At 56.3% G+C, this 15,276-nt stretch overlaps 1 protein-coding gene across 1 annotated transcript; it reads right to left on the reverse strand.

Moving 5' to 3' along the window:
• Positions 1–1,154: 1,154 nt before the first annotated feature.
• On the reverse strand, positions 1,155–14,026 carry EFNB1 (ephrin B1). Its single transcript, XM_040265763.1, has 5 exons — positions 13,114–14,026; positions 4,328–4,605; positions 3,494–3,586; positions 3,151–3,279; positions 1,155–2,997 (listed from the first exon to the last, which is right to left on the reverse strand). The coding sequence occupies exons 1-5, from the start codon at positions 13,239–13,241 to the stop codon at positions 2,585–2,587; spliced, it is 1,041 nt and encodes a 346-aa protein (XP_040121697.1). The 5' UTR covers positions 13,242–14,026; the 3' UTR covers positions 1,155–2,584.
• Positions 14,027–15,276: the final 1,250 nt, after the last annotated feature.

Raw genomic sequence — 15,276 nt, forward strand, 5'->3', positions numbered from 1 at the left:
CTCTGCCCCAGCTGGCTTCAGGAGCACCCCAGCCGGGCCCAGCCCTGCCTGCTCCAGCCAGCCTCCCTCCCCTTCACCGTGCAGGTCCCGTGATTCTCCTCCCCTAGCCTTCTCCGTGCGCTTCCCACTTCCCTCACAGCCCTGCCTACTCCTTGGCTGGTGTGCTGGGGCTTCCTGCTCTGGATCACTAGCTAACCCTCCCCTTCCTTCCTCCTCCTCCTTTCCTCTAGTTCCTTCTTACCCATTTTTAGCTGCTGGGATCCCACTTGTTCTCCTCTCCTGGTATCTGTCTCAGCCATCTCGATAGCTAATCCCCTACCAAGAAGACTGTGGGCTGCTCCAGGCCCTGCCAGCCTGAGTCTCTGCTGTGGGACTGTGGCCAAACCCTATTCAGGGTACTCACTTCACTCTCAGACCCTCAGTCTGTGGGAGGGAGACTGGGTACTCAGGGCTTTAACTGTCAGCCAGAAGCCCCCAAGTATGCCATGCTGAGAACTCTGGTGTGCAGGAGAGAGAAGGCTCTTCTGGCTAAGTAGCAAACTGGGATACCTAAAGCAGCCTGGTTACCCAGTGGGCCAAAGCTGAGGCCCAGCTCTTGGGAAGTTATTTCCATCCACCTCCAGGTGTCTTGAGGCAGGGCAGGGCTGGGCCTGTCAGCAGGTTCCAGATCTAGCCCCAGCCAGTTGGTGGCAGTACTTGTGGACACACCCAGGTCCCCATGGGAACAGCCCCTCCCCCATCTACTCTCTCTAGCTGAGCCTAATGCCAGACTGGGCAGATGCCCGTGGCCTATGCCACAGTGGTGACAGGATGGAGAGGGGGATATGGTCCCAGTATCTAGCAGAACAGGAGGGCAGAGGAATTTGTGATGAGGAAGGGCACAGAACACTTGCAGCATCTCACTCCACTAGGATAGTCACCATCTTCCCACACCTGCCCAGATCAGCAGCGTTTTGGTCAGGTGAAAATCACACACACACAGACACACACACACAGACACACACACCTCAATCTCTTTCTGTGTCTCATTCATATATTCACTCATACACTCACACTTCATTCCCCAAACATCACGACATCATTTTACACCCATTTTTCCATGTGTTTTTTTTTTTTTTTAGTTCTCATTTTTTCTAAGAAAAAAGCAACAAGAAAATAATTCAGAGTTTATACAAAACATCTTTACATTATTTTTTTTTCCAAAAAGACTAGTATTTACACAAATGGCAATAGAAACAAAAACAAAAAAAACCCTTTTGACTGCCACCTGGAAGGGGCTGGCTGTTCTGCTCCCTCTCCCACCTGGCTCTGGAGTGGGCAGCTGGCCAGGAGGCAGTGTGGAGGTGGATGGTGGAAGGCCCAGCTCCTTCCATGGCCACTCTGGGAGTGCCTGCAAGGCGCTTGCAAGTGGCAGTCTGTTAGCAGCCGTGCTGGCAAGGAGCCGGGGTCAAAGTGCACGGCGTGCTGGCCAAGCCCTGGGCAAGCCTCTTCCTCTTTCCAAGCCCCAGACCAAGATTGGGGGGCTAGTGGGAGCTGGGTTAGGGGGACACCCACCTGTGATAGAGCCCAGAAAAGGAGCAGGCCACCTGGCCTTATACCCGCTTAGTTCTCCACCCTGGGCTTCTGTTTCCCCACCAGGCCAAGGATGCCAAAGGTGAGGGGAGAACAGGGCAGAGGAGAGAGGGGGGAACTCCCAGCTCTGCAGGGCAAATAGCCACCTGGGCACCTCACCTCCCTCCACCCCCCATGAGGTCATCTGCCTGCAGCAGCTCTCCTGTTCCCCAGGCAACAGCCAATTAAGACGTTAATTACCGTGAGAGTGAGGGAGGCAGGAGATGCCCAAGAATCCCACAAGGAAGGGATTTTTTTTTTGGTGGAAGGGTGGCAGCCACTACCCCATTGCCAAGATCAGCACTGTAGAAGCAGGGTCAGTGGGGGAGGGTGAGACACCCTGCCCAGTGACACTCTTGTCTTCCCTCATGGGCAAGAACAGCCCTGGCCTGCCTCTCCCCCGCCCCCCTGCAAAAAAAAAATGTCAAGGAGTTTACAAAAGAAGTGCCATCTTATGCTTCCTGGCTGGTCACAACCTGCCCCAGGCCCCTGATACTGGGGTAGGCCAGGCTCAGAAAACCTGGGGAGGGGCTGCTTTTTCCATTTTTCTTAAAAAAAAAAAAAACAGATGAAAATGAGTTGACAGCTAAAAAATGAACACAAAACATTAAAAACAGTGATGATAGCGGACAAGCAGTCCTGGGAAGGGAGAAAGGGGGCGAAGTGGGGCAGGGCCAGGGGGGCATCTCCCTGCCTGCTGTCCATCAGCGTCCAACCCTGCCCTCCAAGAAGGGGCACCCCCGCAGAGCCCAGAGGCCTGGCCAGAGGGGGAAGGCACAAGAGCATGGGGGCTGGGGGCACAAGCACCCCCCTCCAAAGCCCAGAGGGTGCAGCAAAAGGGGGATTATAAAAGCCAAGAAACTACAAAACTAAATACAAAGGTGGGCACAGCTGGCAAAGGGAGGGATGTAGGTGAGGAAGGAGAGGTGCAGTCCCGGCTGAGTGTCCCTCGGGGCCGAGGCTGCTCAGGCCCTCAGACCTTGTAGTAGATGTTCGCTGGGCTCTGGGGCGGCATCTCCTGGACGATGTAGACGGGGTGCCCGTAGTCCCCACTCACCTTCTCATAGTGGGGGCAGTAGTTGTTCTCTGTAGTCCGTAAGGGGATGATGATGTCGCTGGGCTCGGTGCCCGCAGTGCCACTGCCCCCCTTGGGACTGGCCAGGGTGCTGAGTGAGAGGGCGGGAGCCCGCTGCTGTGTGTGCTTGCGGTGCCGCTTGCGCAGCTTCAGTAGCAGGATGGTCAGGAAGATGATGATGAGTAGGAAGATGACGCAGCCAGCGCCCACAGCTGCAAACAACGCCACCTTGGAGTTGAAGAAGCTGTCAGGGTCCCCGCTACTGCCTCCATTCCCACCAGAGCCACTTTTCTCATCCTGGTTCACAGTCTCTGTGGATGGGGGAGGGAGGGGAGAAAGGTCAGCCAGGGGTCCTAGGGATACATGGCAGATCCTGGGCTATGCCCTGCCTTCCTTCAGAGCTAGCGCCTGAATGGGCAGCCAAGCAATGGCTTCTGCCCTCTGGGAAACTCCCATATGCTCACCATGCTTGCCATCGGAGTCACCCATGGAACTCCGACCACCGGGGGCCTGTGTGGCCATCTTGATAGTGTTGTCTGCCTCCTTGCTGGGCCGGCTGGTAGTCAGCTGCTCGGGTGTCACAGCATTGGGGTCTGGAGGTGAGGAGAGGGCAAGTGAGCCAGGGAAACTCCGGAAGCATAGGTGCCTTGGTTATGTAGTACCTCCGAACCAAGAATGGTCCAGATGCTGGAACTCAGATACTCTATCCCTGCTGCCCCCTCTGCCACTATTCTCCATGCCCCCACACTCAGTCAGGAGCATCTGTTGCAAAAGCCCAGCTGGGGAGCCCTTGGCCTGGATGCTCACCTTGCCCAACCTTCATGACGATCTTCATGGTGCGTGTGCGGCACACACCTCCCTCCCGGTTCTCCAGTCCCTCCAGACTCCCATTGGATGTAGCTGCAGCAAGAGGCCAGAGCAGTCAGGGGGAGGAGGGGTCTGCCAGCATTACCTAGAAGCCCTAGAGATGCCTGAGTCCAATAGAACTGGGAACTTGGGAGTTACAAGCAGTCCCACCCACCTGTGAACCTTTCTACTTCTTTCCCACTAGGAAGAGTCTGGGACCTAGCCCCTCCCACAAAGATGCTGCTCCTCTATCATGACCAGGCCTTGGCCCTTCTTTCTTAGTTGAACTAAATGCGTCTCCTCATTGGGTAATGTGGCTCAGAGGCCAAGCAATTAGAACTCTCAAGGTGAGGGAGGCTTCTCTACAGACTGGAAAGAATCCTAGATTGGAGGTCAGGAGAACTAGATTGGAGACCCAATCCTCTCTCTCCCTGTGTGATCTAGCGCAAGAAGCCCCTTCACCTCCTGGGGCCTCAGTTTCCCATAAAGAGAAAGGCTGAAGGTCTGCCAATTCTGCCATTCCCAAGATTAGATCTTAGGTGGGCAAAGAAAATAAGAGAGAGAGCACCACGGATTGGAGTCCTTTCCCAACTTTTAAGAGCCAGGGCGAGCTGGCAACAGACCCCATGGTATTTGTTGGGGCCAGAATTCCAACACCAGGCTAGGAGGAGAGCATGCCAATCCTCAAGGGGACTGGATCAGGCTGGGCCTGAAATGTGTGTAGTCTCCTTGTACTACTCAGAAGTTCCCACTACTACAGGACAAGACAGAACCACATGGTGGGTGGGGACTCACAGGTAATATAGTAATCATGGTGCTTCTTGAACTCCAGGCCCATGTAGTTGGGGCTGAACTCCTGGAACTTGATGGTGAAGCGGATTTCCTGCTCTGGCCTATTGCATGTGACTAGCACATTGGGGTCAAGCACGGTGCTACAGGCCGCTGCCTGCTCAGGCCGCACCAGATACAGCTTGTAGTACTCATAGGGCCGCCCAGCTTCTGCTCGGGGGCAGATGATGTCCAGTTTGTCTCCAATCTTTGGGTAAATCACCAGCCCCTTCCCACTCAGGAACCTGCCCAAAAAGAAAGAGAGATGGTTAGCCTCAGGGTTGGGGGTTTCCGGCCATTCCCAGAACCAGGAGAGCAGACAATGAGGACTAGGCTAGGCCCACTGGGTAGAGATGGAGAGGACAGACATTCTGTACCTTCAACCTGATGCTGCGAGTAGGGAAAGAGAACCACACTGCCAGCAGGGCGTGGAAGGGGTGGCCCATGGGCAAGGCTGCCCGGCTTTGACTGTTCGGCAGGGCAGGGCACTACCTAGCTGGGAGAGCCCTTTGTCCTAATGTGGTATTTCCGCAGGGGGCTGACGTGGCAGATGGGCTGGGCACCAAGGTGTTGGGTTTGGGCTGCCTGGAGGTGGTGGCCCTGTCCTCCTCTCACCCCCAACACATTCACATTTTTCATATCCACTGCTACCAGCTCCTCAGCACACACACGTGTATGCACTTATGTGCACAGAACACAGAAACACACACAGAACAAGCCCACACACGCCCTAGAAACCAGCCCCACAGCTCCCAGTCAATGGCTGGGGGTGCACAACCTATCTGAGACCCATGTCTTCTCCCCCATTCATGCTAATCTTGGGCATGATAAGGAGATAGGAACAGACCTTGCCTAGAGCCAAGGGATAATGGGCATAGTCTCTAGCCAGGTAAAGCTCCACACAGTTCTCTCTACTTCCCACTCCCACTGCCTGGCATCCTACCAGGACTCATCCCACTCCCATAATGCAAGAGCCCAAATGCCCAAATCTGACCAGTCTCACTGCTAAGAAGAACAGAGAAAGGGAAGAAGAGGCCCAAGCAGGAATGACAGATCATATAGGACAGGGCCCCAAGAACCTTGCTCACCCACCTTTTATTGACCATACACACACACACACACACACACACACACTGACTCTGCTCCCAATCCTGAGAGAAAATGGATAAATGCCTCCTGAGCCAGGTTCATCTTCTGATCCAGAAGGCCAGGCACTGTGAAATAGCAAGGGGATGGCAGCTGCCTGGGGCCACTGATTCATATCATCCTGTCCTTGCCTAAGCACACAGTAAGTTCTCTCGGCCATTTCTGAGCCTGGGAAATGTAGGAGAAAGAAGACATGCTTTGGAATCAGACAGACAGTGGCCCTTACAAGCTCTGCAACCTTGCATGAGCTGCCTGATCTCCCTAAGCTTCTGTGTCCTCAGTTATAAACTGGGAGTGTTAAGGGTCCCCCCTCTAAGGATGGTGGAGGGGAGACATGATGGCATGCACAGAGCACACAGTTGGCACTCAACCATTTGACTCCTGCTTAGAAATAGTCTGGTCTGCCAAGAGGTAGGAAACCAGACACTAACACCAAGGACCTATGAGCCCAGTCTTGTTTCTTGGGTGGGAAAGAGGAAAAGATGATACAGCTCCATCCATAAGGACTTTACTGTCCAGTGTGGGTTGGAAAAATAAATGGTTCATGTGGCAGCAATGGACAGCACTAGGCTATCTGGAGGCTATATGCAAGGTGGCTCAAAAGGCAAGGGCTGGAAGCAGAGAGAGGAAGGAGACAGCTCATCTGACAGGACAGTCAGAAATGGTCCCATAGATCGCTTCTTGGCCTTTTGGCTAAGATGAAGTGTAGAAATGGTCCCACAGAAAGAGTAGGATGAAAGCAGGTCCCAGGGGAGGAATAAGAAGTCAACACCCAGCAAGAATAGACAGCAGTGGCTGGGACACAAAATCTAGGCCAGGGACTGTTCCAGTGATGGGTAGAGAAGAGCAGAAGAGGCGGAAAAGCTCAGCTGGGGTCAGACTGAAAGGCAAGGGTTACAACAATCAGTGTGGGTTTCATCCAGTTGGGGACAGACTCTCCAGCAGGAAGGGCAATGAAGAGCTGAAAGTAGTGCTTCAACGGAATGAAGTTGATAATGGAAAAACATGGTTCCACTCCCCAAGTACCCATTCCACAGCAGGGACTACAAGGGAGCTCAGTATCCTCACCTGATGGAGGGAAATGATATCCAAGGAGGTAAAGGAACTAGACCAAGCAGATGAAGTAGATGAAGAACAGCAGCCCTCTCTCCATGTCCAGGGAGGCTCCACTAAGCTGGAATCTTCCATCCTGCTGTGCAGGAGGGTAAAAGTCACAACGAGAAGGTCTCCCCACTTAGTATCTGGCTTTACCAAACTCCAGAGGGCGAGCAAGGAAGCAGGCATGGGATGGAGGCCCACACAAACATTTAAGAGAAAACACCTCCAACTCCAGACACCACAAAAAGCCAAGAAGTTTCACCAAAGCCTTCATAATTCCCAAGGCATTTTTCACTTTCTAATCCTCATACTGGTTCCAGCCAGGCAGTAGGATTAGACAACTTCTAACAACTAGAAGGAAACTTTGAGAGCCACTGAGTCCAAGCTCCTCATGTGAGGGAATGAGCAACCAGATGAATGTTCCTATTGAGGGGTGCTACCAAAGCCAAGCCAGGGAGCCTAAACTCACCCAGGATGTTATCCCCCAGAGGTCTAAGAGTACCTGAAACATTGGCTGAATCCTTGTACAGCTTCTCCTCCACAAGACCCTACCTGGAGATGACAGCAGGTAGACAGAGAGCACGCATAGGGGTACAGGCCAGCTCTCTTTTCTAACCACTTGGCCCGCCTTACCCATCAGGGAGTTTTGTCAACTCTGAGCAGTCTCCCACCACCACTTGGGTTCTGGAGCCCTGGAACCTAGACACAACCAAGGAAACAGATGTCTACATAGTGGGTGGGGGAATGGGAAAGAGAGAGGACTATTGCCCCCAGTACCCCTCAGACTCTCATCAACCTCAGGGAACAGTATTCATAAATATGCATGAGCTTATTTGCATAGCAGCTGGCAGAGGGAAACTCACCTTCCCCTAAAATGCAGAAGGGAGCAGAGCCTGATGAGACCTGCCTTCCCTGACCCTGGTGCACCATGATGGTGCCTTCTCAGCCTCTGTCTTCCCCACCACTGAGAAAAGTGCATCTGGGCCTGTGAGAAGCCCCAGAAAGTGGCGAGGGGCCATGAGGGGTGGGTATGCAGCCTGTGAGAGTTAAGCCTGAGGTCAGGTAATATGCTAGTCATCCTCTACAGCAGGGACCCTGCAGGTCTCCCTTTATATCCATCAGGAGTAGGGGCTGAGAGGAAGAGGATGAGAGTGCCTAGTTAAACTGTTTACCCCCCAGTTTTCAAAAACTAGCACTCCTTCCATCATCAAACCAAGCTTTTCTGTCTGGGGCCACCCCCAGACAAAGCCCTTTTCTGGAAAATAAGGGGATTGACATGGCCCAGCAGGAAGCCTGTAGCAGGTCACCATGGTAACCCCTGAGGCTTTCCCTTCTTAGCTTCTGATAGCCCCTGGGACCCCAGAGAGCCACCCCAGGGAGTAGAAGGACTTTCAGGAGGTGGCCTGAGCATTCAGGCTCCTATCTGTGGCCTGCCTCTTCCCCTCCACCTTAACCCAAGTCTCTTCCCCAGGCTGCCTACTGAGCTTAAAGAATTCTAGAAGGGGAGAAGCCTGAGGGTCTGGCACAGTAGCCAGTACTGGTCAGAGGCCAACTACCCCCCTGCTTCTTTGTCCAGCTAAGCCCCTATTCACCCAAAAACCAACAATCGACAGCAGGGAGAGTTTTGGATCTGCGGGGGTTGTGTCTAGAAACCTGCCCACATTCCACCAGCTCTACATTTCTGTCCCTCTCACCCTTCCCTCAGGCCCTAGGAACTTGTGGTCAGAGATTGCCCAAAAGGACAAGTCCGGTCCTAGGCCACGCCACCACAGGTTTGGTAGAAGACTCTAGCCACAGCTTTGATTCAGTGACTTCAGCACCCCCAAGGGTGGCAGGACCAGTGGAGGACAGACCCCAAGCCAGAGCTCAAGTCTACACTCATTCCAGCAAGGGTGGAGAGTCCCCAAATTAAAGGCTCCTCTTTCACTCCCCCAGCTCCACCCAGCCCCCGAGGCAGCAGGAGCAGGCCTGGCGTGTCCCAGCAGTGCCCGCCCAGGCGTGGGTGGGCAGGAACAGCAGCTGGGTCCTGGCACACACACAGTGCTGTCAGAGGCAGGGAAGCCAGGAGAGCCCCAGAGGAAGCCGCCCCTCACACACACACCTACACTAAACCATGTCTCCCCTCTGCCCCACCTGGCCAACACTAGGGCCCACTGGGGGCTCAACAGCCCCTTCCTTGTTGTCTGCTTTCTGTGGGGTCCCTCAAAGGCAGTGAGACTCCTGGCCCAGAGAGGAACCAAGGCTGCTGTTTAGAGCTCAGGAGGAAGTGTGCCAGGCATGGAGCTGGCTGCCTCTAGATCATCCCGAGCAGCCTGCCCTCAGATGGTGGCCTAGGAAAGTCAAATGAGGAAGCTGGAGCATTGCTCATCCCACATGGGCAGGGCCTGAGTCACAAGGACAGATGCACATACACCTGTGAAGTGAGAGGGGAAGCCGGCGGCTAGAGCCAGTGCCTCCTCCCAAACCCTGTCTCTCCCATATCCCAAGGCAGCAGGATGGTGTGGAAAGAACAGCACAAGGCAGCTCTCCCCGCTAGGAGCTGAGTGACTTGAAACAAGTCACTTTCCTTTTCTGGGCAAATGCCTCCTCATCTGCAAAACAGGGGCAATTCTAACTTTCCAGGGCTGTTGGGAACATCCAATGAGTTCACATATGAAGATGCTTTGGAAGTAGCAAGGTACTGCCCAACTGTTAGTTAGCACACCAATTACCATTTAGAAGAAGCTGAAGAACCTTACTACACTCCTGGCTGCCAGCGCCCCTACCCAAAATGACTACCATGAAAATCCACCCAGGAGGGGCTGCCACAGCGCCCAGGGCAATTAACCCCCAATATGGCTGGTGAGCATCGCCCTACCTCAGCTCCCCTAATAATCATAGGGTGGATCCTCCCCCTAAACTTACTGTTCCCATGGCAACCAGCAGCCTCCTGGCTGGCCTACCTGCTCCATAACCCCAACACCAAAAAACAGTGATGCACAGTAGTATCCAGGGCCCACCTATCCCCACCCACCACAGTTGCTGAGGCAGTGGAGAGCCTGAGAGGAGAAAGGGAACCCTCGATTCAGCTCCTGGCCCAGCCTCACCAGGCCCTTCTTGCCCTGGACTGAATGCCTGGGGTTGGGGGAGGGAGGGAGGCGAACAGGGAACTTTAGGAGCTGCTGGGTTCCCATCGCTTTCAGGCCCCCACCTGTGGCCAATCAGCCACAGAGTAAAAGAGGTCAGGTCCCTAGCCGCCCCGGAAAGGGGGCCCCCTGAGCTGGCCTCCCCAGGACTGTGAGCTGGAACAGCTGTGAGGGGGCTGGGACCAACACTTTGGCTTACAGCAGGCAAGCCTGGGTTAGGGTCTGCAGCTGCCCCCACCCATGCTGGATGGAGTCAAGGGTCCTGGATGCCAAGCTGAAACCCCCACCCCCACCCCTTGCAGGGAAGGTGTAATATGATCTCAGGCACATTCCCACTCCCTGGAGGTGGGGGAACCTGAGTGGGGGGCAGGAAAGGGTCAGAACGGGACTGAGAGACTGAACTGCAGCAGCTGGACTTGGCTGAGGACTCAACTATGAGGCCTGCCGGCTGCCCCAAGCTCTCAGGGGAGGAGGCTGGAGGAGGGGGCTGCCCTGGGACCTTCCATCACAGCCCCACCCCCACCAATCCAAGCACGCTCACGCACTCTGGTTCCTTCCAACCTCTAGCGGGCCCAGACCCATCTTCTCACACTGCACTCACTGGGCAAATCTGACAAGAGGGGCCAAGGGGACAGATGCTCTTGCCACCGGAGACTATCTCCCTGGAAAGCCCCGGCACCAACTGGGGTAAGATGCTGAGAGTCTGCAGTCAGCCCTTTCAGCTCCCTTCTCCTGGTCAGAGCTGGGGCTCCCTGTACCCTGGAACCTGGAAACATACCCCCAGCCCCACCACTTCTTTATTTTGATTTTTTTCCCAAGGAGGAAGCAATTAAGCAGGGTTTATAGGCACTGGGAGATTTTTTGGGGGGGAGGGGGGTTGCCAGCTCCTGACAGGACTGAGGAGAGAAACCAAAAGCCGGGAGGAAGAGGGGAGGGAAGAGAAAATGAGCCTGTGAGGGAGAGCACGGGCATGTGCGAGAAACAAAAGGACTTGAGAAAAAGAGGCAGAGAGTGACTAAGAGTGAGAGGGAGTGTGAGAAAGAGGGAGAGCCGGGCAAGTCGAGCTGGAGAGGGGAGGTGAACGCGACTCACACAGGGTGTGAGAGGGCGAACCGACAAGAGCCTGAGAGGGAGAAGTCAGGCAGGAGGCAAAGAGGGAGACACGGGCAGAAAGAGACTTGATTTGAAAGACTGTGGGAGCTCAAGGCTTGGGCGCGGTGGCAGAGGCAGCCCCCAGAGCTCAGAGTGAAGCTGAGGGCAGTGCCTTCCTCTTGTCCTCCTGCACCCCGCCCCCCGCAACCCGTGCCAACACACACAGACAGGCTGCATTCCAGACCCCGGAGTATAGACGGAACATGGATTGGGGGACCATAGGGGCACCAGGATCAGTCCCCCACTGTTCCTAGAATCTGCTCAATTACAGGATGGAATTCGTGCAGGTCCTACTGAGGCCCCAGCCACCACCCCACCACCCCCACCACCCCCAGGATGCCTGCCCTCAGCCTGAAGTGGATCTGGGAGGGGGGCAGATCTCAAAAACCTGTAAACTGGTCCAGAGCACTCAAGGCTCAAAACACAAAAAGGGTGAAGCTCAGGGAGATCTTGTTTCTCCCAGTTCCCACCCCCCGCACTCTGCAGGAGGGCTGCCTTCCAGCTGTGGAGCAGCATGCTATCTCTGGTTAGAGACCCGAGAGAGCAATTAGGTCACTCCCATGAGCCCCTATGATGGGCTACCCCAGGCGGATTTCAGCTCTCCATACTCGAGAGAGCATTTCCAGCCTCCACCTTCACAGGAGAGAACTGGGAGCTTCACAATCTTTCTCCTTGGGCTGAGCAGCCCCAGGCCCCAAGACCATTTTGAGTCCCTGCTGTTAGCAGAGCACTGTGCCCAGTTTGGCTTCTGAGTAAAGAAGAAATTCTTGTCAATGTCTTTCCTTGTACCCTGACCCTGGTTTAGACATCCCAGTAACTGATAAATAGGACCCTGCCTTAACTCAAGGAGAAGAGAACTAAAGAAGCTGCCCTCTTCCACTCCAGGGCTGAGAGATGCACCAACCCTGGAACCTAAGAGGCCAAGGCAGGCAGGAGCTCGGGAAGTTAGCCGGGAGCCCAGGAGAGTGGACAGAAAGAGATTCGAGATATAGGAATCATACAGATAGCGTAGGCCTAGGGCCCCGTTTCCCACTAAGTGAGGTGTCCGCACACTGCTGGGCCCTCCAGAAAACAGGTAGGAAAAGCAATTTTGACCCTGGGTTCCAACCTAAGTCCTGGATGCCAAAAGAGGAAAAGGTCCAGAGGTCACTACACAACCCAGCGACTCCCCACTAACAGCCCAGAAACCATTGAGCCACCGCCCTGAAAGGTGTGTGGTTGGGGTGGGGGGGGGGGAGGTTGGGCGAGGATTGTGAAGGGGAAGGAGAATAGAGAAAAGAAAGGATCTCCTCTACATAACTGCCTCCCCAACCCCTTTGGGAAAGCTAAGCACAACTCCCCAATCTGAGGGACGGGGAAGATGGGGAGGAGCAATGGGACCAGCCTGGGCAGGAATCTTTGATTTGCCACCCACCTCCCTCGCCAGCTCGGCCGCCACACTCCACCCCGGCCAGCCCTGGAAGCTCTGCTGTCGGCTCCATTGGACCCCCGACGGGCGATGGATCGAACCCACCCCCCCTCCAACAAAACCCCTTTCCCACTCCGCCTCTCTCCACCCGCCGCCTTTGTGAGCCTGGGAGCGGCGCCCGCCCTTCCACGGCCCCAGCAGGGAGAAAGGTGGCGGGGGTGGGAGGGGGCGCGAGGGCTGGAAGAAGCAGCAAAACGAAAAGCTAGGGAGGCGAAATGGGAAGAAAGAAATGAAAATGGGAGAAGCCCGAATCAGGATACAGGCACAGCCACCCGCCCCAAGCGCGAAGTCCCGCGCCACGGTCCCTTCACTGCTAAACAAACGGGGAACCCGTGTTCTGGCCTCTTCCCTTGCCCAGGTCAAGCTCACCCCCACTCCCCAACTCCGCCAGCGGCTCTCCGCGAAAACCGCCACGTTCCCAGGGGCCCTAAAGGGGGCTGCTTTCTCTCCTCTACCCAGCTCTTCGGTGCGCTCTAGAGCGCTCCGACTCCCAGCTCTGCCCGGCGCGACAATCTCGACTTGATTTGGGACGTGCGGAGGAGAGAGCCGAGAAGCCGAGGGGTCACAATACAGCCAAGTGCCCCCACCCAACCCCGCCGCACCCTTCCCCGCCCGTCCGCAGGGAAACACACTCGAAAAAGCCAGAGACAAAATAGGGCGCCGCTCCGCCTCTGAACACCTTCCCACAGGCGCTCGGGGGCGCGCGGCCTCACCCCGAAGGAGTGCCTCCCACCCTCAGGGACCAGAAGAGAGAAGTTACTCACTTGGGGTTGAGAGAGCTCCAGGACACGGGCTCCAGGTTCTTGGCCAGCGGCGTGGCGAGCCGGCATAGCGCCAACACGACCATTGCGACAAGCCACTTGCCGAGCCAACGCTGGCCAGGACGGGCCATCTTCCCGGGGGCAGGCTGCACTTCGGGATCCCCTGGCACCTCCTCAGCAAAGCTGGCCTCGCCTTCCCGTGCCGCGCTGCGCTCCGAACCGCTCAGGCGCCCATCCTCTGCAGCCGCCGGCCTTGAAGTGCTCCCCTCCCGCCGGCTTTGGTGTCGCTCTTCTCCGCCCCGTCGGCCAGGAGGAGTCACTGGGCAGCCGCCCGCAACTCCGGCATGAGCTGCGGCCTCCGAGGGCTCGCTCCCCTGGCCTCTCTGCCACACGAAGCGCGACGGGGGCTCTGCCCCCCACCGGAGGATCCCTTCTGATTCCGCTCGGCTCTCCGAGACTGTTTGGGACTGCGTGCCCTCTCCCCGACGGGGTCTCCCCGCTGGGGACTTGGTGGCCGCCCCGACGCCTCAACCGTCCTGGAATCGGCACCCCTGGGAAGAAATGGGAGTCTCCCCACCACACAAGCTCGGTCCGGGGGCTCCCGACCGGGCCGCCCTTGCGCGGGCTCCGTTCCTCCAGGCCACACTGGAACTCCGGGCTGGGCGCCCCCCGACAGCTTCGACTTCAGCGCGGGCCCCGCTTAGTGTATTTAGAAGAGCGGGGAGACGCTGCCGAGCAAGCCAGTCCCATCAGTTTGCGCCTCTGAAGCCTAGGCGTTTGGCCTGGCAGCCCAGTCGCCGAGTCCTAGCTTCCCGGCGACGGCGCCCGAGGGTCTGCGTTCAGTGCGAGGAGGCTCACACACCTCCCACTGCTGTCCAGCACGCATAGACTCCCTCCGCTGCCGCTGAGCTGTCTACTCCCCTGCTCAGGCGTACGCAAGGCCAACCCTACTCGTTTTAGCCAATAGCAAGCTCCGTCACGGGGTCCTTGCCCCGCACCACGCCCCTAGAAGAGGAAGGGGGCGGGCTTTCGGGAACTCTTAAGGACGCCGCACTCTCGATGGCACCAATCTGAGTGTGCGGCTCGTGCGGTTAGGGATGGGTTCCGCCTAGCCCTGTTCTCAGAGCGCTCTGCCCGTGGGAAGTTGGCGCTCCTCTAGAGTTGTTGGCCTGCTCTGCTCCCTGCGCGCCTGTTCAACACTCCGGCCCACTGCCCTGGGCCAGACAGGTCCTGTCACGAGTATCCCGGGAAAGTACTGCCATTCTTGTTATACACGCGAGCCCTGAAGTTTTTGCTCCATGCCCACCACTGTGGCAAAGATAACTTGTTTACTGCCTGTCCCTTCTCTCGCAGGACTCTGGTAGGCTTTCCTCCTTTCACCTTCACAGTGCAGTGTCCACTTGCACATGGACCCAGAGTCCTGAACAGACAAATGGATATCGGTGGGTGGTGGAATCTCAGAGGGGTCAAGGAGGGGAAAGAGGAGGGTGGGGGAGAATTTCTTCGCCCCTGGGGACTAGGCCTTGGAAATCTCAACTTTGCAGAAGAGCCTTGTGGGACACTAGGGTCCCAGATTTCGAGTCTTGTCCTGTCTGAAGGTATAGGCAAGGACCCGAGATAGGCCAGAGGGAATGAGAGGGCACCTCGATAAAGAATGGCGGAAAGAGGAAAGGTTATAGGACAGAGGCACCTTTAGAAAATGCAAAAGCAGATGCCCTGGCCCCAGCACACCAGACTCCAGCGCCTCCCGGCCTCGCCATCTGGGTCTTTGTCTCCCAGCCCTGGCCTGTTCTCCCCGCCCCTCCTCGCTTCTTTGCTTATAACTTTGGCTCAATCCCATAGCTCAGACCCTCCAGGTCCGACCCACTCTCCCTCGTTGGACCTCAACAGATGTACCCACATGCTAATGTCTCCCTCTACTGGACTTTTATAACACTGCCGGCGCCTGGGACCGACTGAGAGTGCCCACTCCAACAGGAGCGTGGCACACACGAGCCTGGCACACGCGCTCGAGCGCAAGACCCAGGACAGGGGTAGTGGCCTTGGCTAGAACCGCGGTCCCCTATGGGGAGGAAGAGAGAGCACTAGGAGGAAGATCTGAGTTTGGAGTTGGCTCAGGGATTGGCGAAGACTTAAAGTCTCTTTGCTGCTGTTTTATGGAGATAA

Source organism: Oryx dammah, unplaced genomic scaffold (genome assembly GCF_014754425.2).
Source record: "Oryx dammah isolate SB20612 unplaced genomic scaffold, SCBI_Odam_1.1 HiC_scaffold_23, whole genome shotgun sequence".
In the NCBI taxonomy this organism is placed as follows: Eukaryota; Metazoa; Chordata; class Mammalia; order Artiodactyla; family Bovidae; genus Oryx; species Oryx dammah.